We start from the raw sequence: 26,479 nt of genomic DNA, 5'->3' as shown, positions 1-26,479 counted from the left end.
AATAAATTAACCTACACAGTATGGTGTCAGTAACATTAGCTGCTAACTTTGACGATCACAAATCTAATGCAAGGATCGTAAAATAAATGCCAGTATTCGCTTGGAACTACCTAGTTAGCTTTGTCTATAGAATTAAGCTACTTTATACAATAAGTAACAACAACTGATAATTTTGGTCATTGTAGGCTAACGTTAAGCATAATTATACGATTCAAGACGCACCATCTCCTAACGACGACCATAACAAATCAAGGGTCACTTACATTAGCTGCAGACGTATAACGTCACATCTGTTGGCTGTAGACTGCGGGATCATTTGCGTTTTCTCGCATCTCTTGTGCTAGACGCCCTGGAAAGAAGGGGGGGGGGGATCTTCAGATACCAGACCGCCGTCTTGTCTGGATTCAAAACTAACTTCCGACGGCGCTCAGTGAACTTCCCCGAGCTGTGTTCACTGTATATAGCAAGCCACTCGTCAGCTGGATTACTGCAGCGCTATGAACCCAAAATAACCAGATTTTTCTGTGATTTGATTGCATTTAACAGATAAGGACACCTAAATAACTACTTAATGATGGAAGCTTGTTTTGTCAGGTCTGTCGTCCAGAGTAAAAGCAATCGACTTTTAAAATTGTAGTTTGTTTTGTGAATGGAGTTCTGATCGATCAGTGTCAGGCTATGCTAACATTGTAGCTGCTCCATCAACACTCAACACAATGTATTCAAGGCATAAATTTGGCAGCAACATTAGTTGAGCTACGCAAACTACACGTATGTGCGTAGCTCAACCATTTGTCGCACTAGCAATAAGTGTGCAAGAGAGTTTTTCTTCCATTAGCATGAAACTCTTTCACAGCTTTTGGTCGTTGCGCTGCCTGCCTGTTTTTCACGCAGTTTGTTTTGCGAAGACCCGCCCTACTCTACATCTGATTGGCTTGTACTCTTGCACTCTTTGCAGAGTTTGTTAATTTTATTGCTGATGAACAAGATTGGTGGACGGTTGGTAGGTTTAAAATTGTGTCAACTCAGGATAGCAGCCTTCTTGTGTCGTGCTTTCATATCTATGCTAGTTACGATGTCCAGTTTTTTTTTTTAAGTTGCTATGCACATTGCTTACATGGGTGAAATAGAATAAAATACTATAGCATCACCACAGCGATTAACAAGAACATTTCAAACAGCACTTTGTGTCAAAAAGGCTTGCTCAGAACAGATCGATGCTTTGATTTCATGTGTTTCAGGGTAGAAAACACAGACTCGCAGACATATGTTGACCCAAACATTGACAGTATCTTAAGCGCAGCCCGTTTGACATTGGGGTATTTTTCCATTGGCACACTTTTCCAGAACTCAATGGTCCCTTCCCTTAAAGCAGGTTTCAGCTGGTCCTCCTCACAAAGATCGATCATCTCCAACTCAGCCGCGACCTCATCTGTGACTAGCGGGGCTTTCAAACAGTCCGTCTCCGCATTAAATGGGTCGACGAGGAACGTAATCTGTGGCCTTTTCAGTTGTAGATCACGGAACCGGGTCACAAAGCTTTCGTGCAGGTTTTCAATCAGTGTTGCATATCTGGCTCTTTGCTTATTCAGGGCAGCGCTGGTGACTTGCCCGCTGGCTTTTAGCAGAGTGGGAAAATGCGTTAAATCTCCCTTTTGAATATGCGCCTTGAACAGCTTCAGTTTGTTGACAAACGCAAACACACTTTGCACCAGGTCAGGCAGCATTTTTAACGGTCTCTGAGTGCTTCGTAAATTTTTGGAAAAACTGTATCTGCTTTTCTGCCTGACTTTTCAAAGTGACCACCTTGTGCTTGCGAAGTTCAGTCCCTTTTGGAAATTCCTGGTCGATGTCAGCATGGAGTGAGCTGAAGTGGCGCTGAAGCTTCGAAATGCGCTAATGACGCCTGACATATAAGGCAGAATGGCTTGCCATTACGTTCAACAAAAAAATATAAACTCTCCCACTCTGTTAAAAACGTCCTGTGTTCATCTTCATATTTTCGTTGTGCTGTGCATTTTTTCCTGCCATTTTGAGAGTGAACTGGACACAAATTGTTTACTCAAATGATTTTTCCCCGACTGGGAAACTTTGTGGTATTTTCATCTCACGCACATGCGCGTTTGACAAAAATACCGTATTGAACTCAAGCGAGGCGAACACGCACATTCAAAAAAACACAAACACAAACTTCGATATGAACGTAAGAGCCGTATGAAACCAGGCAAAGAGCCGCAGGTTGGCCAGGCCTGCTCTAGTAGATAACTGTCACTACCGTGGAACCGCATGGCACCATTTACCCTCTGGTTTGGGGCATCTACAGGCATCCATAAATACAAGTAAAAGACTGAGCAATCACATCTTATTTTCACGTTATTCAATGCTTAACCTTTTTGCACATATAGTAACTCGGGATGCCCCAATTGACAGGCCGATATTCAGAAAAAATACGTGATCAGTAGTCGCACACGTGGTTGTTCAGGCGCACAAAGTGCTACTAAAACAAAAGAAAAACGTCTACGAAGTTGAACTTTTACGAAGTGTGTGAGACAAATGTAACGTATGCCATCTGCAGGTTTCATCAACATACTGCATTCATGAAAAAGACAATATTATTGATGGTAAACACGCCAAATTTAACGAATAATACAGTTAACAGCAACCACAGTTTGAGGATTTGTCGCCCGAGGAGGAAATCGTCAGTCTCCCTTAACAATGACTCTGTTTTGTGAGTTCTTGAGTTCGAGGAAACTTAAGTTTGCGTTGCGCTGTCAACGACAAATTTGTAATCATTTATTCGGCAAACATAAGGACACAAACTGGTTCTGTCATTTGCAGGTCATTTATTTCTTTGGGAAAAACTATTGAGTCAAAAGTTTGTTCGGCCACATCCTCACTTCCTTAAAGACTATTTATTTTAAATAATTTTATAAATCACTGAATTTCCCTTCAATTTCTAATAGGCCCTCTGAGACAGCTAGCATAGTTGACATGTATTTTGAATATTTTCTCATTAAAAATACAATGCAATGTACCGTATAATAAATATGGCATGACATTTGTCAAGTTACCAGCTAGTTTGAGGGAGCTTTGTTTTATTTTACCAAAACATTAGATTTGTCACAGCCACATTGGCAGCTACTGAACAAGCTAACGGAGAACTAAAACATGATTGTAATAACGTTACCTCACTTTAACCAACAAACAGCTCATATACTTTATCATACAGAGGTAGCTTTAGCTTTAGCCCATAGCTAACAACACCACACACTACTAATACATAGTATTGTGGAGCTATATCGTTGCTAACATCGCCCTGGTAATTGTGATAAGCGTCTCATCTTTGACAAAGTACATCAGTTTGGTGATGTTACAGTATTAAACACACACGTATTCTCAACCAGGTGGTTTTACTTACTGTTAACCGAAGTTATGGATGCATTTGCGTTGATTGTCTGCTGACATCGACTGTTTCCACATCGCTAAGCTAGCTGTCTGCTTTAGGTCTACATTATGAATCCCACTTCTTCTTGTCAAGACCCGCCCTCTGGAGCAATCAAGCGCTATGATTGGCCAGGCGTCCATGCTCTGACTAATAGGCCATCCCAACCCTAACTACTCAAGGTTAATGGCTGATCTTAACCAATCGTCTCTGCCTCAACCAGCCACTCGGTGCCATGACGAGCAGTGGGATTCATAATTAGAAGTCACCGTGCTGCTAGCAAAACCAGTTCAAACTGGTTCTGTCATTTGCAGGGCCGAGAATGTTTGATTTGTTTGTGTCGTGTCAACTTTTATCTCGACCAATCTTTAACATTTTAAAACCACAGACTGTATATAACAAGAGGACGTAGCCATCGTGACGTCACCCGTTGGTTTGTAGACTGATGTTTTGAAGCTTTGAGTTCGGAAATTTCACCGTCACTATTTTAGATAACGGTGTTCGCCATGTTGTTTTTTCTGCAACCAATAAACAGAGGAGTGATGTAGAGACGCTGTATACGTCTCTGGTAGACCTGTCAATCATCGTGAAGCCCCGCCCTAAAGCATCCCCTGCTTTATGGTCTGTTTGACTCAGGAGAGGAAAGCGGGCCGGCGTGCTTGTACGTCTCCGCTCACGTGGATTCCGCACACCGCTGCCGGCCATATTTCTCTCAAACGTCCGCTCACTGTGTAACAAACTGGACGAACTTCAGCTACTAGTGGGGAAAGACAGAGACTTTTCTTCATCTTCCGTTTTGTGCAAGTCGAAAGGTGGAAGAATCTGTTTTTACACCAACAGTGGCTGGTGCAACGATGTGTCAGTGATTCTTCAACACTGTTCTCCTGACCTGGAATATTTTATCATTAACTGCAAACCCTTTTACTCTCCACGTGAGTTCACTTCATTCATCCTAGTCGGTGTTTACATTCCGCCGCAGAGCAACGTGCAGGCAGCACAGCGCGCGCTCGCCGACCGGATACTATGTGTGGAGCGGACCTACCCGGACTCCCTAGTTATTGTCCTTGGTGACTTTAACAAAGGAAATCTCAGCCATGAACTCCCTAAATACAGACAGTTTATTAAATGCCCAACCAGAGAGGAGAGCATTCTGGACCACTGCTACACAACAATCAGCAGGGCATATCACGCCGTCCCTCGTGCTGCACTGGGACTCTTTGACCACGTCATGGTCCATCTGATTCCTTCATACAGGCAGAAACTCAAGCTATGTAAACCTGTGGTGAGGAAATTCAAGAAGTGGACCAGTGAGGCTCGAGAGGATCTTCGGGCGTGCTTGGACTGTACAGATTGGGATGTTTTCAGGACTGCTACCAACAGCCTGGATGAGTACACAGAGGCTGTAACTTCATATATCAGCTTCTGTGAGGACAGCTGTGTTCCAACAAGCACCAGGGTGAGTTACAACAATGACAAACCCTCGTTCACAGCAGAACTCAGACAGCTAAGGCTGCAGAAAGATCAGGCCTTTAAGAGTGGGAACAAGGTCTTGTACAAAGAGTCGAAATACAGGTTTAGCAAGGCAGTGAGAGACGCTAAACGTCTGTACTCTGAGAAACTCCAACATCAGCTCTCAGCCAATGACTGCTTCTGTCTGGAGAGGTCTCAGACAGATCACCAACTACAAGCCCAAAACCCCCCCACTCCACGAACGACCTCCGCCTGGCAGATGAGCTGAATGAGTACTGCTGCCGCTTTGAAAGACAATGGGACAGTCCTGACTCCAGCCCCCACAACTCCATCAACCATCACCAGTCTATTCAGGAGAGAGATGTAAACAGGCTCTTTAAAAAACAGAACCCCCGCAAAGCAGCCGGCCCAGACTTGATCTCCCCCTCCACCCTGAAGTATGGTGCTGACCAGCTGTCTCCGGTGTTTACAGACATTTTCAACACCTCCCTGGAGACATGCCACGTACCAGCCTGCTTCAAGGTCTCCACCATCATCCCTGTCCCTAAAAAACAAGGATCACAGGACTTAACGACTACAGGCCCGTCGCCCTGACCTCTGTGGTCATGAAGTCTTTTCAGCGCCTTGTCCTGTCCCACCTAAAAACCCTCAGCGACCCACTCCTGGACCCCCTGCAGTTCACCTACAGAGCCAACAGATCTGTAGATGACGCAGTCAACTTGGCCCATCACTTCATCCTCCAGCATCTGGAATCCCCGGGAACCTACGCCAGGATCCTGTTTGTGGACTTCAGCTCTGCCTTCAACACCATCATCCCGTCTCTGCTGCATAGCAAGCTCTCCCAGCTGCAGGTGCCCGACTCCACCTGCAAGTGGATCACAGACTTCCTGTCTGATAGGAAGCAGCACGTGAAGCTGGGAAAGCACGTCTCATCCTCTCGGACCATCAGCACCGGTTCCCCCCAAGGCTGCGTTCTTTCCCCTCTGCTCTTCTCCCTGTACACCAACAGCTGCACCTCCAGTCACCAGTCCGTCAAGCTCCTGAAGTTCGCGGCTGACACCACCCTCATTGGACTCATCTCTGGTGGGGATGAGTCCGCCTACAGGTGGGAGACTGACCATCTGGTGACCTGGTGCGGTCTGAACAACCTGGAGCTCAACGCTCTAAAGACAGTGGAGATGGTTGTGGATTTTAGGAAGAACGTAGCCCCACCAGCCCCTATCACTGTGTGTGACTCCCCCGTCGAAGTGGTGGAGTCCTTCCTCTTCCTGAGCTCCATCATATCCCAGGACCTCAAGTGGGAGCTGAACATCAGCTCCATCACCAAGAAGGCTCAGCAGAGGATGCACTTCCTGAGGCAGCTGAAGAAGTTCAACCTGCCAAAGACAATGATGGTGCATTTCTACACAGCCATCATTGAGTCCATCCTCTGCTCCTCCATCACCGTCTGGTACGCTGCAGCCACTGCCAAGGACAAGGACAGACTGCAGCGCATCATTCGCTCTGCTGAGAGGGTGATTGGCTGCAATCTGCCGTCCCTCCAGGACTTGTTCACTTTAAGAACCCTGAAGCGAGCAAGAAGGATTGTATCTGACCCCTCTCACCCTGGACATAAACTGTTTGTGCCCCTTCCATCTGGTAGGAGGCTGAGGTCCATCAGGACCAAGACCTCACGACACATGAACAGTTTCTTCCCGTCGGCAGTCGGGCTCATTAACAGAGCCCGGGACCCCCACTGACTCTGTCCTCCCCAGGACAAACTCCCACTGGTCACTCCCCCGCACATCCCTTCTATCACACTCGACACTTTCACACTACACTTACATCTCACTGGTTTATAGTCCTGTTACCTGTCCGCTTGTGCACTCGACTTCACTTTATTTTATATTTCACTTTATCTTATATTCCACTTTATTGTATTATATTTTACTTTATCTTATATTTTCTGTAAATTTCTGTAAAAGTGTTTGTACTTTGCATTGCCGATTGTTGATTGTTGTTATATGTTGCGCACCTCACGTCATGTCAAATTCCTTGTATGTTCAACATACAATGGCAATAAACGGTTTCTGATTCTGATTCTCTGACTCTAAATGGACCACAATGTACGAAATGAACATCATGCTGTATTGAAGACTTGAAACTAGAGATTAAGGCCATAAACTCATGTTTACAATGTTTACTGAGGTAATAAATCAAGAGAGAAGTAGAGTCATTTTCTCATAGACTTCTATACAATCAGAGGAGTCGCCCCCTGGTGGACACTAGAGAGAATGCAGCTTCAACACATTTCAGTATCGACTTTACCCGCCAGAACTGGATGTTGCCGCCTGTTTAAAACACACAATTTAATTCAAGGAAAAACACAAATAAAATGATTTTTTATTGTATTTCAGAAAAACTGTATTTTAGATATATATATATATATATATATATATATATATATATATATATATATATATATATATATATATATATATATATATATATATAAACCGTAACAAGGGCTGTTGGTGTGACGTAATAGTGAAAAAAAGATTGTTTGTGAGTCTTCACTTCATAACAAAATTTCCCCTGAGAATCAAACTGACTATATTAAACTGCAATCGAGGAGGAGACAGAGACACAAGACAGAAAAGCCTAAATTTGGATGAATCAGAAGACTTCCAGCAGGTATTACTGAACAACAGTCAGTCTTTCTTTAACATGAACAATTATCAAAATTCTATGCAATCATCTTTACCTTATTATTTATTTTTGTTGTTTTAATCGTTTGTTTATATTTTTTGGGGCTAGTTGTAAAGTGTAACTGTCATTTCAATGACCCACGAACTTTGTTATTGCAGGTTGATGGAAAACTACACATTCAACAGCTTCACGCTCCAGCTGGAGGGTTTAAATGCCTCAAAGAACTCTGTCTACCCTGTCTTTCTCTTGTTTTTTTTCGCCTACATTGTTATAATGCTTATGAACGTTGGCATTGCATGTCTGGTTTTCATTGACAAGAACCTTCACCAGCCCATGTATCTCCTTTTCTGCAACCTGCCCTTCAATGATATACTTGGGAATTCTATCCTGTTACCCCGTTTGCTTATAGACATGTTGAGGCCGCCCTCTGAGCTCTTCATCAGTTATTACGAATGTGTGGTCCAAGCTTTCACCACACACATGTTTGGTACCACTGCTCACACTGTGCTCATGATTATGGCCTTTGACAGATATGTGGCCATCAGTAATCCCTTGCGATATAATACGATAATGACCAACAGAATGGTGATGAAGCTGACAGTTTGGGCCTGGGGAGTGGCACTTGTTTTGGTCGGGATTCTACTCGGTCTGACCATACGACTGAACCGATGCAGGACTATGATCAGAAATCCTTATTGTGACAACGCCTCACTGTTTAAACTCTCGTGTGAGAGTGTGTTGATCAATAATATCTATGGCCTCACTTTCACTGTAGTCCTGTTCACAGGTTCTATAGGCAGCATGGTGATCACTTACACAAAGATTACAGTAGTCTGTCTCACCAGTAATAGCAAGTCTCTGAACAGTAAAGCCTTGAAGACCTGCAGCACTCACTTGGTTGTGTATCTGATTATGTTGATCAGTGGGTTTATTGTCATTATTCTGCATCGCTTCCCTCAGTACTCGGACTACAGGAAGCTTTCTGCTATTCTGTTTCATATCATCCCCGGCAGCCTTAACCCCGTGATTTATGGCGTGCAGTCTGCAGAAATCTGCAAATCCTTGTCAAAATTACTCCGATCCAAACCAGTGATGCCATTATTCTGAGTGATTAAAGTTGATGACGAAACATTTACAGGTTGAGAAAAAAACACATCAAATTTAACCTAAACTTCCTAAATGTATTTGAAATATATGTTAAATATGTTTTGTGTTTTAAGTTCTATGTCTATGTTTCGAAAAAATGATGAAATTAAATAGTCTTTGGCATAATGCAGCCAGCAATTGTCTACACCTGCTTGTCTTTTCCAGGTTCACGGGCCTGGAGCTCACTCCAGGCCACTTTATGTATAAAATATGTTATGAACACAAGTATAAGGTGTGTGTGTGTGTACATATATACCATATATATATATACCAGTGACCAACAATAAAAGCAGAAATAAAATATCCATGTACGAGTCACGTATCTGTAATTTGGAAAAAAAAGAATAGATATACATGGACTGGATGATACAGTATAAAGATGTCTCTGTACTGTATATACAGTGTTTACATAGCGAGAGGCATCCTTTAATGTAGTGTAGTACTTGTCCAGCATCTGTGCTGTGTTAGAGAAACTTGGTTGCATTAGCACCTTTTATATCAGGGGTCTTCAACGTTTTTCAGGCCAAGGACCCCCAAACTGATAGAGAGATGGAGCAGGGACCCCCGACTACCGTACTTTTCGGACTATAAGCCGCTACTTTTTACCCCACGCTTTGAGGCGTCGGCTTATAGGCCGGTGCGCTTTATATACGGATTTTTCCGTAGCTTTTCTCCTCCACAACAACCGCAACTTCCGGTTCCGGTCTAACACAACTTTTTTTGGAAAAATAATTAAAAGTTAGACTTGAAAATAAAAGTATCCCCATGGTCGAAATTATGAGATAGAAAGTTGTCTGTGTACCGACATTAAAACTATCACAACAGGTGGACAGGAGAGGCAACAGCCCGAAAAGAGGTTTCAACGATTGAAAAAGATCCACAAATAATCCCAAAATGTCCACGAAGAGAAAAATTGATGCAGAGGGAAGAAAATGTAATGAAAGATGTGAAAGTGAAGACATGTTTGTGCTTCAAGGAGAACAACGGGTCTGTCTTCTGTGTTATGAGGCGTGTCGGTGATGAAGGAAACAATTCACGTCGGCATTTTGACACCAAACACGGAGCTAAATTTAGCCTCCAAGAAAAACATCAAACTGTCCAAGAATTAAAAGGCAGACTGCAATCACAGCAGAATATATTGACACAGCTACAGCCCAGTGCATGCTGAAGGTATGTGAGCAGAGCTCCGCCCAGATACAGACTTTTACAAATGTCAGTTTGTGAAGAAACACCATCGCAGACCGAGTTGATGAACTAGCAGCAATCTAACAACACAGCAGCTAAGAGACGAGCAGGTACTTGTGTTTGTAATGAACTGTTGATGAAAGCACAGACAACACGGATACATCATCTATCATGTTCATCAGACCTGACTCTCAGTGAGCAGCTCTTGGATGAAGCTGCATGCACAGGACGACGACAGGGAGGAACATTAGTGATGCAGAGAGGTGAACAAACAGCTTTGAACAACGTTAATGTCAGAACTCGTGTTTGATATTTGTCTGATATTTTCTTTAATAGTTTGATCTTTGATAGAGTCATGTGGGTTTATTAACCCTCAATTAAAATGATTTATGTTATAATAACAGAAATGTGTTTAAATATCATTTTTCATTTATATAACTGCATGTACAATATGTTTACACTTGAATAAACAATAATCAAATGCAGAGAGAGTTATTTAACAATATGTTAGGTGAAGTTAGTGATACAGTCTTACAGTTACAACCGGCCCTTTGAGGGAAACTATGACGCTGATGTGGCCCAGAGTGAGATGAGTTTGACACCCCTGCAATACATCGTCCAACTGAACTAAATGCAAACGTGTGGACTCAGCATATGAACTATAACTGATATAAGTAGGATATTAGAGTTATATAACTCAGCATATGAACTATAACTTATATAAGTATGATATTAGAGTTATATAACTCACTATAACTTGTATAAGTATGATATTAGAGTTATATAACTCACTATAACTTGTATAAGTATGATATTAGAGTTATATAACTCACTATAACTTGTATAAGTATGATATTAGAGTTATATAACTCAGTATAACTTGTGATGCGTGGACGTGGAGGCAGAGAGACAGTGATGCGCTGCTCTCTCCTCATGAGCCGGCTGCTGTTGGCAGGTTTAACCCCGTTGTGAGGTCAGATGTCTCTTTGTTTTAACCAACTTCCAACCAATCACGCTGACCCGGGACCTTTGCTGACCTCACCAGAAAACAACTCAGCTCCATCTAGTGGACTGAAGAAGCAATTGATTTGATTTTTTTCTTTTTTATAGTTAATATAATAAAAGATCGATACTTTGTGTCCGTGTATCGATACGCAAAATATCGCGATACTATGCTGTATCGATTTTTCTCCCCACCCCTAATGTTTAGTCTGTTTGGACTCAAAAGAAAAAAGTCAAACAGAACTTTAGTTATATCTGGAAAAAAGTAAAAATTTCTTCCAATGCAGTTGTTTTACAATAAATCAAAGGTCCATCCATCATCTTTAACTGCTTCTCCTGTTCAGGGTCACAGGAGGGCTGCAGCCGATCCCAGCTGACATTGCGCAGAAGGCAGGGTTCACCTGGACAGGTAGCTAGACCATCACAGGTCTCATGGACACAGACAACCATTCACGCTCACATTCACACCGACGGGCCATTTAGAGTCATCACTGTCTTTGGACTGTTGGGAGGAAACCTGAGTCCCCGGAGAGAACCACGCTGACCACGGGGAGAGCATTGCAGACTACACAGATAGGTTTGTACATTTAACATATTATATATCATTGGAGAGGTTTTGCATTAACCACAATAACATTCACATGAACAGTGTATCACTCTCTCTTTCCTTGTATTAGATTTACTGCTTTTCAAATCATTTCTATTAGACAGTCTCCGTTCAGATAATCACTTCTGCTTCAATGTCTATTTAGTTTGCACGTTGCACAGAAATCATTTCAGATTTTTATTTAAAAGCAGCTGTTCATAAAGATCACAATGACTTTCTTAAACGGTAAAAGAAATGTAGTTATCAGGACTGTCAGAAAGATATTGTATATATAATTGGATATGTTGTTTTTAAATGTAAACTGAAAGAAAACTAACACTTCTGATCCATGAAACCAGCTTCAAATATACAAATCTGTACGTCAAACTTCAATACTTCACCCAATCAAGTTCTGTCGACTGTGGAAGCTGAATTTATTCAACATTTCCAGGAATGAAGAGAGAGTCCCAACATGTCGAACAGGAAACTCCAAAACTGAAGTCACAAGTTTCTACGAACGAGAAGGAAAATATTCCTGCAGACAGAGTATTTCAATAAAGTACTGATCAGTTCAATGAAAACAAAGATGAAATCCGAAAGAAACACTTGATACAAATGTTCAGTCTGAGGATTTCAATCATTTCCAGAAATGTCAGATTAATCTTTCACTTTTCCTCAATATTGATATTTGGCTGTTCTTTATGTTTTCAGCCACACCGAACATGTTCATAAAGCTTGAATAGAACAAATGGACATTTAATAAAAAGCAGCTCAAATGAATTTCACATACTTCATTTGAATAAGTCTTGAAAACATTTGATTGTTTTTGGTTTTGTGAGGATTTATGTCTAGCTCTGCTGTGTTTCCCTCAGTCGTGTCCTCCTACGAGTCCCGCCCACTGCCGCCCACTCTCTCCGTAGGCACAGCTGTGCCTCATCTCCTGTGATCGCCTCCAGCTGACATCAATACTCCTGTCACTCATTCCAGTTGTCAGTCCGTCCGTTGACCTACCTGGTATGCCGACCCGTGAGTAGTCCATTTGTTCACTCTCTGAAGAGCCGCTACTAACGATGCATTTCGTTTTTTCAACTTGCCTGCCGTACAGTGTCGAGCCTCGGGTTTTCAGCTGTACGAGGAAGCCTTCCAGTTAGTTCCTCGGAGATCAACTGTGTAGTGTTAGCGTTCCTGTGTCGAGCCTCGGGTGTCACACAGACGATCCAGCCTGCCTGCCAGCCGCGGACGCGGACCGGCCACTTCCCGGCTAAGATCCGTGCGGAGGCGTGGAGACGCCTCCTATTGACTTTGTCCATTTCCTGTCTTTTACCTTGACTGACAGCAATAAATTATCGTGGTTTTGAAATAGAACTCTGCTGTCTGAGTCTGCATTCGGGTCCATGAACACACCACATCATAACAGGTTTGCTCTTTTCATTCAATGTCATCTTTTTTTTAATTTGCCAGATTACATGTCAGTGTTGTTCCACATTGTAAGCCTGTATGAGTGTGAGGCATCCTCATTCTACATCCGTCCACTTGATGTCCTCAGACTCTCCCAACTGTCCCAGTCAGCACCCCTCTGCTTACCTGTTTCCACTTTCTCTCATCAGCCTGCAGTACTCAACCAGCCTTTTTTCCACTTGTTCCCTGCCAGATGTGAATGTTGCTTCTTGCTGATGCTTTCCAGCCACCTGGACCTGGACCCAAACCTGACTCTGCACCTGGACCCAAATCTGGACCTGGACTTGCAACTGAGCCTGGGCTTGGACTTGCAGCTACACCTGAACCTGGACATGGACATAAACTTGCACCTAGCCTGAGCCTGAACTTGGGCCTGGACCATAACTAGGACCTGGACATGAACCTGCACCTACTGTACATGTAAGCTAATCTATCTTGACTATAAATCACTCAACTCTTCCCCTGCTGCCCCACTTGACAACTTAATAGGACGTGATTATTTTCAACAAGTGTCAACACAGTTTGTTAAATAATCTCAACATCTATTTATTCATATACATGGACACGGATTTTAAATTTGGCGACAGCTAAAAAACAAATGACAACGGTCAGAAACCAAGATGACGACGGTCAGAAACCAAGATGACGACGGTCAGAAACCAAGATGGCGACGGTCAGAAACCAAGATGGCGACGGTCAGAAACCAAGATGGCGACGGTCAGAAACCAAGATGGCGACGGTCAGAAACCAAGATGGCGACGGTCAGAAACCAAGATGGCGACGGTCAGAAACCAAGATGGCGACGGTCAGAAACCAAGATGGCGACGGTCAGAAACCAAGATCGCGACGGTCAGAAACCAAGATGACGATGGTCAAAAACCAAGATGGCTACTTCACGAATTCCCCTTCATATTAGTTTATTTTCATCCTGTCTGCTTATTTGACCAACTCTCCTGTCATTTCAGATCCTACTATGCACACCCAATCATCTCTCATTCCCCTCACCTGGTCCTCCTCACCCATCTCACCTGCAGCCCATTCCCTCATTAGCCCTCACTATTTAGGTCCCTTTACTTGCACTTGTTCTCTGCCAGATTGTCTTGTGTGTCTCTGCCAAACTCTCCAGTGTTATATATCGTACTATTCTGATCTGCCTGTTCCGACCATGTCTGCCTGTTTTCTCGACCTTTGATTTTTGCCTGCCCCTTGTTGGATTTGTTTGCCTGTTTGGACTGACCTGCCGGTGTTGACCCTGCCTTTACCAAGTAAAGAAACCTATACCTGAATCTTGTCTCCGAGTTGTGCTTTTGGGTTCTAGTATCTGTAATCCTTACAGTACAATCTGGCCAACATGAACCCAGCCGACTCTGCACCTCCCGAGACGGAACCTCTGACTCAGAACATGTGGCTAGGCCACGAGCAGCAGCTTACCTTCTTAGCAGAAGCTATGCAGGCTATGAGCATCCGTCACGAGCACAGCATGGAGTCTCTCCGTGATCATCTGAGTTTGTCCGCTGCGGCTCAGGGTCCAGCTGCCGTCAGTGCTTCCAGCCCTCCTCTTCGCACTGCTCCCGTGTCGGATGCACGCTTGCCTCCTCCAGAGCGTTATTCTGGGGCTCCTGGTTCCTGCCGGCCATTCCTGATTCAGTGCTCCCTCGCCTTGAGTTTCAGCCCTCCGCCTTCCCCTCCAAGAGGTCCAGAGTAGCGTACATCGTATCTCTCGTCACAAGCAGAGCCAAGGACTGGGGAACCGCAGAGTGGGAGCAACAGTTGTCGATCTGCGCTTCAGTCCAGCTGTTTTCGGAGGAACTGCTGAAAGTCTTCAACCATGCCACGCCTGGAAGAGAGGTCGCTCGAGGTTTGGTTGACCTGAAGCAGGGAGGGAGATCCGTAGCTGACTACTCCATCAAGTTACGCACCATAGCAGCCGAGAGCAACTGGAACGCCTCCTCACTCCTCGATGCCTTCTACCACGGTCTCTCGGACCGCCTGAAGGACGAGTTGGCGGCTTGAGATCTTCCTGCTGGCTTGGACGAGTTGGTCGCTCTCTCCAGCCGTATCGACGGTCGTCTGCGGGAACGGAGAAGAGAGAGGGGCTTTTCCGCTGCTCCACCAAGGCCATCTCGCCGATCCTCGGGGGCTTCCGTCGGAACGGGTCGGTCCAGCCGACTCTCCTGAGCCTATGCAGCTGGGGCGGACCCGGCTCTCCACAGCAGAACCCCAGCACCGCCTGCAGGAGGATCGATGCTTTTACTGCGGCCAGAGCGGCCATTTTTCAACCTCTTGTCCAGTAAAAGAGATGGCTCACCAGTCATCCGGAGGGCGCTGGTGAGTCGAAATGTGAACTTAAAAATGCCCTCTCGCCCTTTGATTTACTTCTGCTCCCGTCCTCATATTCCCAGAGCCTGCCCGCCAGTTTATTGCGGAGGTGGAAGCCTCGGACACTGGCGTAGGAGCGGTCCTCTCTCAGCGGTCGGCTGAGGACCAAAAGGTTCACCCATGTGCCTTCTTCTCCCGGAAGCTGTCCCCTGCGGAGAGGAATTATGACATTGGGAACCGGGAGTTGTTGGCAGTCAAACTGGCATTGGAGGAGTGGAGACACTCGTTAGAGGGGGCGGAACAGCCGTTTTATGGCATGGACAGACCACAAAAATCTAGAATACATCCGTTCGGCCAAGCGACTGAACTCTCGTCACGCTAGGTGGGCTCTGTTTTTTTAACAGTTTTGAGTTTGCACTATCCTACAGACCAGGTTCAAAGAATGTCAAGCCAGACGCCTTGTCTCGTCAGTTCCAGCAAGAGAGCTGTCCTTCCCATCCTGAAGGTATCCTCCACCCTGAGTGCATTATTGGTGTGGTAACCTGGGAGGTGGAGGACAAGGTAAAGCGCTCCCATGCCGAACACCCTGCACCCAGTGCTTGTCCTGATAACCGGTTGTTTGTTCCTGTCGATCTCCGTACTCAGGTCCTCCAGTGGGGCCACTCTTCCCATCCTGGGATCAGATGCACACTAGCACTGCTCAGACAGCATTTCTGGTGGTCTTCCATGGCGGAAGACACCAAGGGGTTCATTGGTGCTTGCCAGGTTTGTGCGCAGCATAGAGCACTCGCCAACCTCCCTCTGGGCTTCTTCATCCTCTGCCAGTTCCTAGTCGTCCCTGGTCTCACATCGCTTTGGACTTTGTAACCGGCCTACCCCCTTCTGACGGTAACAGTTATTCTCACAGTCATTGATCGATTTTCCAAGTCTGCTCTGCTCATTCCATTATCCAAGTTACCTACTGCCAAAGAGACTGCTAAACTATTACTGCAAAATGTTTTCCGGCTGCATGGTCTGCCCATTGATGTGGTCTCGGACCGGGGACCACAATTCACCTCTCGCTTCTGGTCAGAGTTTTGCAGGCTGCAGGGAGCCACGGTCAGTCTGTTGTCAGGGTTCCATCCAGTCTAATGGGCAGGCTGAGCGGATGAATCAAGAGATGGAGACAGCCTTACGCTGTCTCTCCTCCCACAACCCCTCCTCCTGGTCTGAGCAGCTCTTGTGGGTCGAGTATGCCCACAACACCCTTCCCAGTTCAACTACCTGGTTCTCACCATTCCAGTGTGCCCGTGGATATCAGCCACCACTCTTCCCGGAGCAGGAACAAGAGGCTAGTGTCCCCTCAGTCCAGGCATTCATCCAGCGGTGCCGACGCACTTGGAGGCAGGCCCGCTCCACAGTCTTGCGCTCATCCGACCGCTACCAAAGGTCTGCCAACAGACGCCGTGTTCCTGCACCCCGTTATGCCCCGGGACAACGTGTCTGGCTGTCTACGCGGGACCTTCCCCTCGGAGTGGAATCCAAGAAATTGGCTCCTCGCTTCATGGGCCCTTTCCCTGTCTCTCGAATCATCAATCCTGCTGCTGTCCGTCTTCGTCTGCCATCGTCCATGAAAATTCATCCCACCTTTCATGTCTCCAGGATTAAACCCGTCAAGGAGAGCCCCCCCCAGACCCCCTCCGCCCCCCGACTCATCGATGGGGCACCTGCCTACACGGTCCATTGCCTTCTCAAGTCTCGGCGATGGGGTAGAGGCTTGCAATAACTAGTGGACTGGGAGGGTTATGGTCCTGAAGAGCGTGAATGGGTCCCCGCTCGCCGAATATTTGATCCCTCCCTGATCACGGACTTCCACCAGGCCCATCCGGACCAACCCAGTGGGACGTCAAGAGCCGTCCCTAGAGGGGGAGGTTCTGTCACGAATTCCCCTTCATATTAGTTTATTTTCATCCTGTCTGCTTATTTGACCAACTCTCCTGTCATTTCAGATCCTACCATTCACACCCAATCATCTCTCATTCCCCTCACCTGGTCCTCCTCACCCATCTCACCTGCAGCCCATTCCCTCATTAGCCCTCACTATTTAGGTCCCTTCACTTGCACTTGTTCTCTGCCAGATTGTCTTGTGTGTCTCTGCCAAACTCTCCAGTGTTATATATCGTACTATTCTGATCTGCCCGTTCTGACCATGTCTGCCTGTTTTCTCGACCTTTGATTTTTGCCTGCCCCTTGTTGGATTTGTTTGCCTGTTTGGACTGACCTCCCGGTGTTGACCCTGCCTTTACCAAGTAAAGAAACCTATACCTGAATCTTGTCTCCGAGTTGTGCTTTTGGGTTCTAGTATCTGTAATCCTTACAGCTACGTTCAAAAACCAAGATCACGACGGTCAAAAACCAAGATGGCGACAGTCAAAAACAAAGATCACGACGGTCAACTTCTCCACTGGTTTCTCTTAGCCCCTCCCCTCATTTTAAGTACTGGAGAAGCGCTGTATGAATCTTATAAGTATTGAAATCAGTTGAGAAACAAATCATCCTCTAAATAATTATGTAAACATACTTTTTAGTTATCATCATCATTACTTCAGAATATTGTTACTGAATGGATGTTTAGAGAAGTGAAATATATTTGAAAATAAAGAAGGTGATTTCTCAATGACAGAGGCAACAATTTTATTATCAGTTATTTACATTAAATTCACTATTGAGTCATTTCACCTCTTGTGTTCCTGGTAAACATGATGACAATCCTTTGTCTGACGGCTTTGATTTGCAGTCCGTAGATAACGGCGTTCATAGCGGGAGGAACCACGTGTAACAAGATGGAGGCCAGCTTCCTGTGGTCCGATAAGTGAGGGAACCGATGGAGGATGACTATGATGGAGCCCGACACAAACATGATGACGTACACGGTCAGGTGGGTGGCGCAGGTCTGCAGCCCTTTGCCGTTCAGAGACTTGTTCCTGCTGCTCAGACACACGACGGCGATCTTCAGGTAGGTGAGCGTCACGCTGCCGAGGGAGGAGCCCAGCAGCACCACCGTGTAGCCGAGGCCGTAGATGTGGTTGATGAGGACGCTCTCACAGGAGAGCTTGAACAAGGAGGCGTTGTCGCAGAACGGGTTGAGTACAGTCTGCCTGCAGCGAGACAGGCGGATGCTGAGCCCCACGAGGATCCCCACCATCAACAACGCCACCGTCCACGCCGACACAGACAGCTTCACCACCGTCCTGCTGGTCATGATGGCGGCGTATCGCAGAGGGCTGCAGATGGCCACGTAGCGGTCGAAGGCCATGATCATGAGCACCGTGTGGGAGGCACCCATGTTAACGTGAACGCAAAAAGCCTGAGCGACGCAGTCGATGTAGGGGATGTATCGCTCTGTGATTGGAGTAAAAACGTTACTCAACAAGCGAGGGATGACGGTCGTCGCCCCGAGCGCATCGTTAACACTCATGTTGCAGAAGAGCAGGTACATGGGCTGGTGGAGGCTCCTCTCCATGGTGATAAGGACCACCAGGCCCACGTTGGACACCATGATGAAGATGTAGATGAGGAGGAGGAGGAAGAAGGCGGGAACGGAGAACTCTGGGCTGACCTTTAACCCCTCCAGGATTAGAATATCTGTGTTTAAAGAATGGTTATCCATCGTGCAAGCGGTTAATGTAAACCTAGTGCGGATGGGAGAGAGACAAAATACAGAACTTTACTGTATTATCAGATAAGGGTGTCGATACTACTGCTATAATATATAATAAAAATAGATATCGTGATCGACACAATCATAACAAATGGCTTTAGCAGCAGCCAACAAATAAAAATAGGGAGAATATTCATCCATATGCACAAATTTAGCAGATTAAAATATGTTTCTGGAGAAATGAATACATGGCAACAACTTGCATGTTTGCTTTTTACATCCAGAACTTGGTTAAATGTTGTCATTGAATAATTCAAACATAAAAGAAATGTGTCTTATACCAGAATAAAACTACCTTTTTAAAGTAACTTCCAATAATCATAAGTAATAAATTCATTTCATGAAACAGAGTTGGGGGCATTTGTACACACGATCAACGACAAAACTAAACTATGTTCAAAAATACATTCAAACTGATTCTTCTAATTACTGCTAAAAGTAACATATTGCACCATTTGACGTACAACCTTCATTGTGTCGTTTGAGCAGCTCATTAAAAATAATATGTTCATACATTTATAACACAGTCACTTTTTAAGTTCTTTAAATTTCTATCCAATCAAAACAAAATGGTTATTTGCCAATAAGCTGTCTGGTAGCACAACCCACAACCGCACAGCAGCAGTATTTCACTGTGAAATGATATTTGTTATTTTGATGTTCGATTACTGCCTGTCGTCCATGTACAGCAAAGCCCAGAGTATTTCAATAAAGTACTGATCAGTTCAAGAAAACAAAGATGAAATCCTAAAGAAACACTTGATACAAATGTTCAGTCTGAGGATTTCAATCATTTCCAGAAATGTCAGATTAATCTTTCACTTTTCCTCAATATTGATATTTGGCTGTTCTTTATGTTTTCAGCCACACAGAACATGTTCATAAAGCTTGAATAGAACAAATGGACATTTAATACAAAGCAGCTCAAATGAATTTAACATACTTCATTTGAATAAGTCTTGAAAACATTTGATTGTTTTTGGTTTGCTCTTTTCATTCAATTTCATCTTTTTTTTTAATTTGCCAGATTACATGTCAGTGTTCCACATTGTAAGCCTGTATGAGTGAGTCAGGTGTACCTCCTCCAGCCAGACCAGAGGTGGACTAGAAGAGACGTTTTATAAGATGCCTGAGCGCTTCAAACCACATCTCCAGCGTCTCTGAGGGCTTTGATCTGCTCACATCAAAACAATTTAATGATGTTTTTAAGTTTCATTCACCTTTACTTACAGAAGTTAACTTTCTTCAACTACAGTGTTCTGTACTATTATGTACTTGAACACGGCCAATAGTACCTTTGATATCAGTAATCCTGATTTTGATCACATAGCATGATGGTTACATAGTTTTCACATCACTGTCGAAGTGATTCTCAATGTTTCTGAATGCCTGGTTTGTTCCAACATATTACAGTTTACGGTGCACACTGGGCCTACGTTAACGTTAGTGAAGCTGAATTAGAGCTGGGCTATTTGCTGCTGTTTTTATTTTACTTTGTCAGCGTCTCCAGCTACATCACCCTGCATCCTCATTCTACATCCGTCCACTTGATGTCCTCAGACTCTCCCAACTGTCCTCAGACTCTCCCAACTGTCCCAGTCAGCACCCCTCTGCTTACCTGTTTCCACTTTCTCTCATCAGCCTGCAGTACTCAACCAGCCTTTTTTCCACTTGTTCCCTGCCAGATGTCAATGTTGCTTCTTGCTGATGCTTTCCAGCCACCTAGACCTGGACCTAGAGCTGGACCTAGACCTGGACCCAAACCTGACTCTGCACCTGGACCCAAACCTGACCCTGCACCTGGACCCAAACCTGACCCTGCACCTGGACCTGGACTTGCAGCTACACCTGAACCTGGACATGGACATAAACTTGCACCTAGCCTGAGCCTGAACTTGGGCCTGGACCATAACTAGGACCTGGACATGAACCTGCACCTACTGTACATGTAAGCTAATCTATCTTGACTATAAATCACTCAACTCTTCCCCTGCTGCCCCACTTGACAACTTAATAGGACGTGATTATTTTCAACAAGTGTCAACACAGTTTGTTAAATAATCTCAACATCTATTTGTTCATATACATGGACACGGCTTTTAAATTTGGCGAGAGATAAAAAAACAAATGAAAACGATCAAAAACCAAGATGGTGACGATGATGATGGAGCCCGACACAAACATGAAGACGTACACGGTCAGGTGGGTGGCGCAGGTCTGCAGCCCTTTGCCGTTCAGAGACTTGTTCCTGCTGCTCAGACACACGACGGCGATCTTCAGGTAGGTGAGCGTCACGCTGCCGAGGGAGGAGCCCAGCAGCACCACCGTGTAGCCGAGGCCGTAGATGTGGTTGATGAGGACGCTCTCACACGAGAGCTTGAACAAGGAGGCGTTGTCGCAGAACAAGTTCCATACGACCGACCTGCAGCGCGACAGGCGGCCACTGAGCCCCACGACGATCCCCACCATCAACAACACCACCGTCCACGCCGCCGCCGACAGCGCCAACACCGTCCTGCTGGTCATGATGGCGGCGTATCACAGAGGGCTGCAGATGGCCACGTAGCGGTCGAAGGCCATGATCATGAGCACCGTGTGGGAGGCGCTCGCGTGCAGATGAACACAAAAGGCCTGAACGGCACAGTCTGTGTACCGAATGAACCGCTCTGAGTCTGAGAGTAAAAGATCTCTGAGCACATGAGGGACGATGATCGTGGCCCCAAAAACATCGTTAATGCTCATGTTGCAGAAGAGCAGGTACATGGGCTGCTGGAGGCTCCTGCTCCTGAAGATCAGCACCACCAGGCCCACGTTGGACACCACGATGAAGATGTAGACGAGGAGGAGGACGAAGGCTGGAATAAAAGACTGGGAGCTGAGCTTTATCCTCTCCATGATTAGAATTTCTCCTCCAAAAGTGCTGTTCTCCATATCTCACCCGTCACGGAGCACTAAAAAGAGTTGTGTCTGGATAACTGAGATGTCGGGTACATTTATACAAAGTTATAGTTTCAGAAACACAATCTTTAAAAACACCTCGATAAAGTTATCACAGTGAGTCTGTCCACATCACAATATCAATGCTGTAATTTGACTCAGAATGATGTAACTCTGTTTTTAAAGACATCCAACATATAAAGTCTCCATTTCCTTCTATTTCTTATTGATTGAAAGGTTGATTCACCTAAATTACAAAAAACTTAAAACTGCATTTAAAGATTTCAACAAATGTCCCAGAACCAGAAGAATCACGGCGGTCCAACTTCATCTGTTACAATCTGTGAATGACATCCTGTAACATCAGAGCCTGGGCTCAGAACAGATCAAACATAAACAACATTCAGCATTCAACATGAACATTAACATCTGGATGCAGAGCTCAGGGTGGCAGCACCGACCTCCCTCCGCCTCGGACCAGAAGTGAAACTGCAGAAGCTGTTATTTCACTAGCTTAGGGCCCCACCTCGGCGATTTGGCCGGCTGGAGAGTTTTAGGGATGGTTGGTGGAGGGTAGCCTGAGCGAAGCGGTTTGGGGAAAAGCTAGTTTGAGGGTCCAGTGCGGCTCCCGGGCCTTGCACACCCCCAAAAGCCTGCCTACGGGAGCAGTGCCGCCTGCCCGTTGCGCATGTCGGTGGCGCTGTGGCGAGTGTAGAGTTGGTAGGCGGGGGAGGGCCAGCGGCCCATGCTTTGATGGTGGTCTGGGACTCCTCTGCTCGCTGCGGTGGTGGCGGCTCCTACGCGGGAGGAGTGGCCAGGGAAGGAGCCGGGATTGGTCCCGGAGATGGTTAGGATTCCCCTGAAGTGCAAGAGGAACCAGGATCGGTCGGCGATGCGGCCAGTCTCTGTGGTGAACGGTGGTTCGTGGGGGGCGGTTTGCTGTGTTTTCCTGGTTTGTAGTTAGCGCATGAGGGGTTCGTAGGGGCTCAGGTGTGAGTTGAATTTGAAATATAGTACGGGGGCCGGCTCTTCTCTTCCTTCAAGGCTGGTCTCCGGCAATGTCGTCCGTCGTGAAACCCCCCAAAAGACGGCAGAGGGAGCGGCATCGTTGTTGGCCAATTGTGTGAGTTCATTGCTGGAAGTGGGCGGGGTGGGGGCACTGGCGTCCCGGTGCCAGATGTCCCGGTTATGGTCACTTGCTGTGTTTTCTGAAGTAGGCGGCGGGGGCACTGGCGTCCTGCGTTCCGTTGTTGCTTTGCGTTCCGTGCTTGCTGCGTCTCGTTGCCTGCTGCGTTGCGTGGCTGCGTCGTTCCGTTGATGCTTGATGTGATCCGTTGTTGCTTGCTGCATTGCTGAGTCGTTACTTGCTGCGTTGTTACGTTGCTGCGTCCGTTGCACTGTGTTGCTGCATCCCGTTGTTGCTTGCTGCGTCGTTGCGTTGCTGCGTTACGTTGCTGGGGTACGTTGCTGGGGTGCGTTGCTGTGTTCCGTCGTTGCAATGCGTGGCTGCTGCGTTCTGCTGTTGCTGTATTCCGTTCCGGCGTTGCTGCGTTCCGTTCCATTCCGGCGTTGCTGCGTTACGTGGCATGGCTGAGTCGGTCCATTGCTGCGTTGTTGCGTTGCTGCGATTCGTTGCTGCGTTCTGTTCCTGTTGCTGCGTCCCGTTGCCTGCTGCGTTCGGGGGGGGGGGGGGGGGCAGTGTGGTGCCGAGAGGCCGCGGATGGGCTAGTTGGAGAGTAGGAAGAGAAAAGGTGTGAACTGGCATCCCGGTGCCCGGAAACAGTGTGGTGGGAAAAGGGGGATAGGGGGGGGAGGACAGAGGAGAGGGAGCCTGGCAACCCGGTGCCAGGGATGTGTATAGAGGGAAAGGCATGTGTGGTGGGAAAAGTGGGATAGGGGGGAGGGACACAGGAGAGGAAACCCGGCACCCCGGTGCCGGGGTGGGGAGCAGAGGAAGTGTGGTGAGAGGGGAAAGTGAAAGTTGTGTCGTGTGTTGTTGCTGGAAAGTCCGTCGCTGCGTGGCGAGGTGTCATGGCGGCTGCGAGGAGTTGGAGCAGTGTCGCTTTTTTTTTTTTTTTGTCGTGGCGCTTGTGGGGGATGCCCCTCTCCTGCAGCTCCGTTAACAGGCGCGCTACGGTCCAGGCGGCGATCCTGGGCGGGTCGGTCCCGCTGGGAGATGCGGTCGGGGCGCGAGCGCCGTGGCGGTGGCTTCGAGCGCGGCGTGCTGGGATGCTGGAGTCGCCGGAAGCCGGGCTGTCGGAGGTTTGTCCCCGAGCGCTGCGTCCGGAGCAAGCGGAGGAGGAAGGGGGAACTTCCGCGTCCGTTGCCCGCGTTCGGGGGCAGCGGATCGCCGTCTGCCACGGAGGCGTGCCGGTGTGGGACTTGGTTCGCTGGAAGATGACGGTCGGTCTGGGTCCCCGTACTGGCGGATTGCCCGGAGGGAGGGATTCCGGTCGATGGATGTGGCCGGTCGGCGGGTTCGGCTGCTTCGGGCCGCCGGGGCGCTCTCGGAGGCGATCGGTGGCGTCTGGAAGCCCTGCCTCGGTGGAGTGCGGCCCCGGGCTGTGCGGGTGGCGGCTGGGGAGGCAAACGGTTCGTCTACGGTACGTTTTGAAAGTGAAAGTGTTGCTAACTTTCACGAATGATTGTGTATTTAACCGTCAGTAAACTCGATACAAACAGAAAGATATCTGATACATTTCTGAGACACACGAGACGTCAGAAGTTAATCTGTGAAGTGAAACTTCGCTGTGTTATTGTTATTGGTTACAAACTCAAAGTTAGTTCAAACTGTTGCATGCTGGGAGCTCCGGGACCACATCGCCCCCCTAATGGTCCACCAGTTCATCACCGCCCGATGTGATCACTAACGAGGTCCCGTATAGAAACACGAATCAGCAGCTTGTGAAGGTAATGAAGCCGCTGGGAGAGGCCCAGTGATAGATGCTCATCAGACACTAATGAAAGCTTCTGGGATCCACATCCTGTGAGAGAAGATACACGACATCAGAGTAAAGAAGAGCCACCAACTGGTCAGTGCTACAATGCTAACATGCTAATGGTTAGCAGGTTCAATGTCCATGTGAGTCCTTGTTCTGCAAGTCACGAGTCAAGTACTGAACTGTGAGCATTGAGTCTGAGTTCTCTGTGAAGTCTTTAGCGTCTCGTCTCCTCGTTTTTCTACTCGAACAGAATCATCTTTTTATTTCATCTTTTCCAACTGCAGCTCAGTAACGTGACTCAGTGATCGGATGCTGTCAGATCACACACGGCTGGAATAAGTGTTTGACTTGAATCGTGTTCAAGTCAACCCGAGAAGATGAAGGAAAATGAATGAGATAAACTACATAACATACAAAGTTATCAAGTGTTTTCAAGTCGAAAGGCCAAAGTGAAGTCACGAGTCATTGGTCATGAAGTCTCTGTTAAAGTTGTGTCTGCTCTGTGTTGAATACAATTTCCACCAAAAAGTTGAGTCTAAAGTCATCAAATTCGTGGCCTTGAGTATGAATTGAGTATCGCCTATTGGACAAATAAAAATATGTTCAAGTTATTACAATTCATCCTGAACATCTGAACCACAACAATCCATCCGATACTTGACCATCAACCGTTAAATGACATGTTGGTGAGAACGGCCTAGCTTAGCACAAAGACAGGAAGCAGTTTCTTCCTGCTTCCTGTCTTTATGCTAAGCTAGGTTAAATACTAAGCTAGGCTAAACCCATCCTGCACACAAAGAGCTGTGTTTGAGTAACATGAATATGAATGAATATCAGAAACGGAAAGAGATGAGGAGATGGAGCGAGTGAGAGGGTAAAGACAGACGACTGGAGAGGGAGAGAGAGAGCGTCTCCCTGTCCGTCGGACCCTGAACGCCTCACTGCAGCTTTAATTCCATTAACCTGCTGGTCACTGAGACACGTCGGAGCTCCGAGGCCTCCAGGACTCTCACTACAGCCCAATAGTTATAACAACCACGCACATACCAGTCTGCAGCCATTGAGAAGACTCATGCTGCAGCCTTCAGAAGAACCCAACAAACAAAACATGAAGGATTCTCACGATCACCTCATCCAGGAAGTGATCATCCAGTGAAAGAACTCTTCAAAGATCACGCTTCTGTTTTTGTGAACTCATTTGTCCGAATGGTCTGAATTATTGTGACTCTTTCAACCCTTAAACTCATCGTCCAATAGGAACGGGGGATTGATACTGGATTGATGTTTAACTCTCTTGTTTGGAGCGGGGGCCACTTCCTGTCATCAAACAGGCACCAGCAGTTTGGAGGGGGGGGGGTCTACAGCTGCTCAGTCAACAGCGATGGGATGTTTTTAAGCAACTGTAACTTTTTAAAGGTACATGAACTCAAGGCTGGATCAACATCAGTCTTTGATGCTAGTCCCCTATTGTCCCCCCCACCCAAGTTTTCGGTCTGAAAGGGCTCAAATAGACGTGATTCAACCTCTAGAAGAATTACTCTCTTTTACTTCTTTTACTTCTTGTCCCATGTGTCTGTGCAGCCTTGCCTGCCTTGCCTGTGGTA

At 46.5% G+C, this 26,479-nt stretch overlaps 2 protein-coding genes and 1 pseudogene across 3 annotated transcripts in view; 1 reads left to right on the top strand and 2 right to left on the bottom strand.

Moving 5' to 3' along the window:
* Window positions 1-7,756: 7,756 nt before the first annotated feature.
* On the top strand, window positions 7,757-8,707 carry LOC306787662 (olfactory receptor 8G17-like; the record flags this gene model as incomplete). The annotated part of the gene is made up of 1 exon (XM_079282870.1): window positions 7,757-8,707. Exon 1 carries the CDS (start codon window positions 7,763-7,765, stop codon window positions 8,705-8,707), a length of 945 nt encoding a protein of 314 aa, XP_079138996.1. The 5' UTR covers window positions 7,757-7,762.
* A 9,290-nt stretch (window positions 8,708-17,997) lies between these two features.
* LOC306787655 (olfactory receptor 52N5-like) lies at window positions 17,998-18,945 on the bottom strand (the record flags this gene model as incomplete). Its single annotated transcript, XM_079282863.1, has 1 exon — window positions 17,998-18,945. One exon carries the CDS (start codon window positions 18,943-18,945, stop codon window positions 17,998-18,000), a length of 948 nt encoding a protein of 315 aa, XP_079138989.1.
* A 2,121-nt stretch (window positions 18,946-21,066) lies between these two features.
* LOC306787950 (olfactory receptor 5B17-like) overlaps window positions 21,067-26,479 on the bottom strand; it is a 41,889-nt pseudogene continuing 36,476 nt past the window's right edge. The window contains exon 2 of the transcript in view: window positions 21,067-21,864. The product of the transcript in view is annotated as an olfactory receptor 5B17-like (transcript). The remainder of the gene's footprint in view (window positions 21,865-26,479) is intronic.

Source organism: Melanostigma gelatinosum, assembly GCF_949748355.1.
Source record: "Melanostigma gelatinosum genome assembly, chromosome: 14".
In the NCBI taxonomy this organism is placed as follows: domain Eukaryota; kingdom Metazoa; phylum Chordata; class Actinopteri; order Perciformes; family Zoarcidae; genus Melanostigma; species Melanostigma gelatinosum.
The sequence above is the reverse complement of the archived record's forward strand: the minus strand, read 5'-3'. Positions and strand labels throughout refer to the sequence as shown.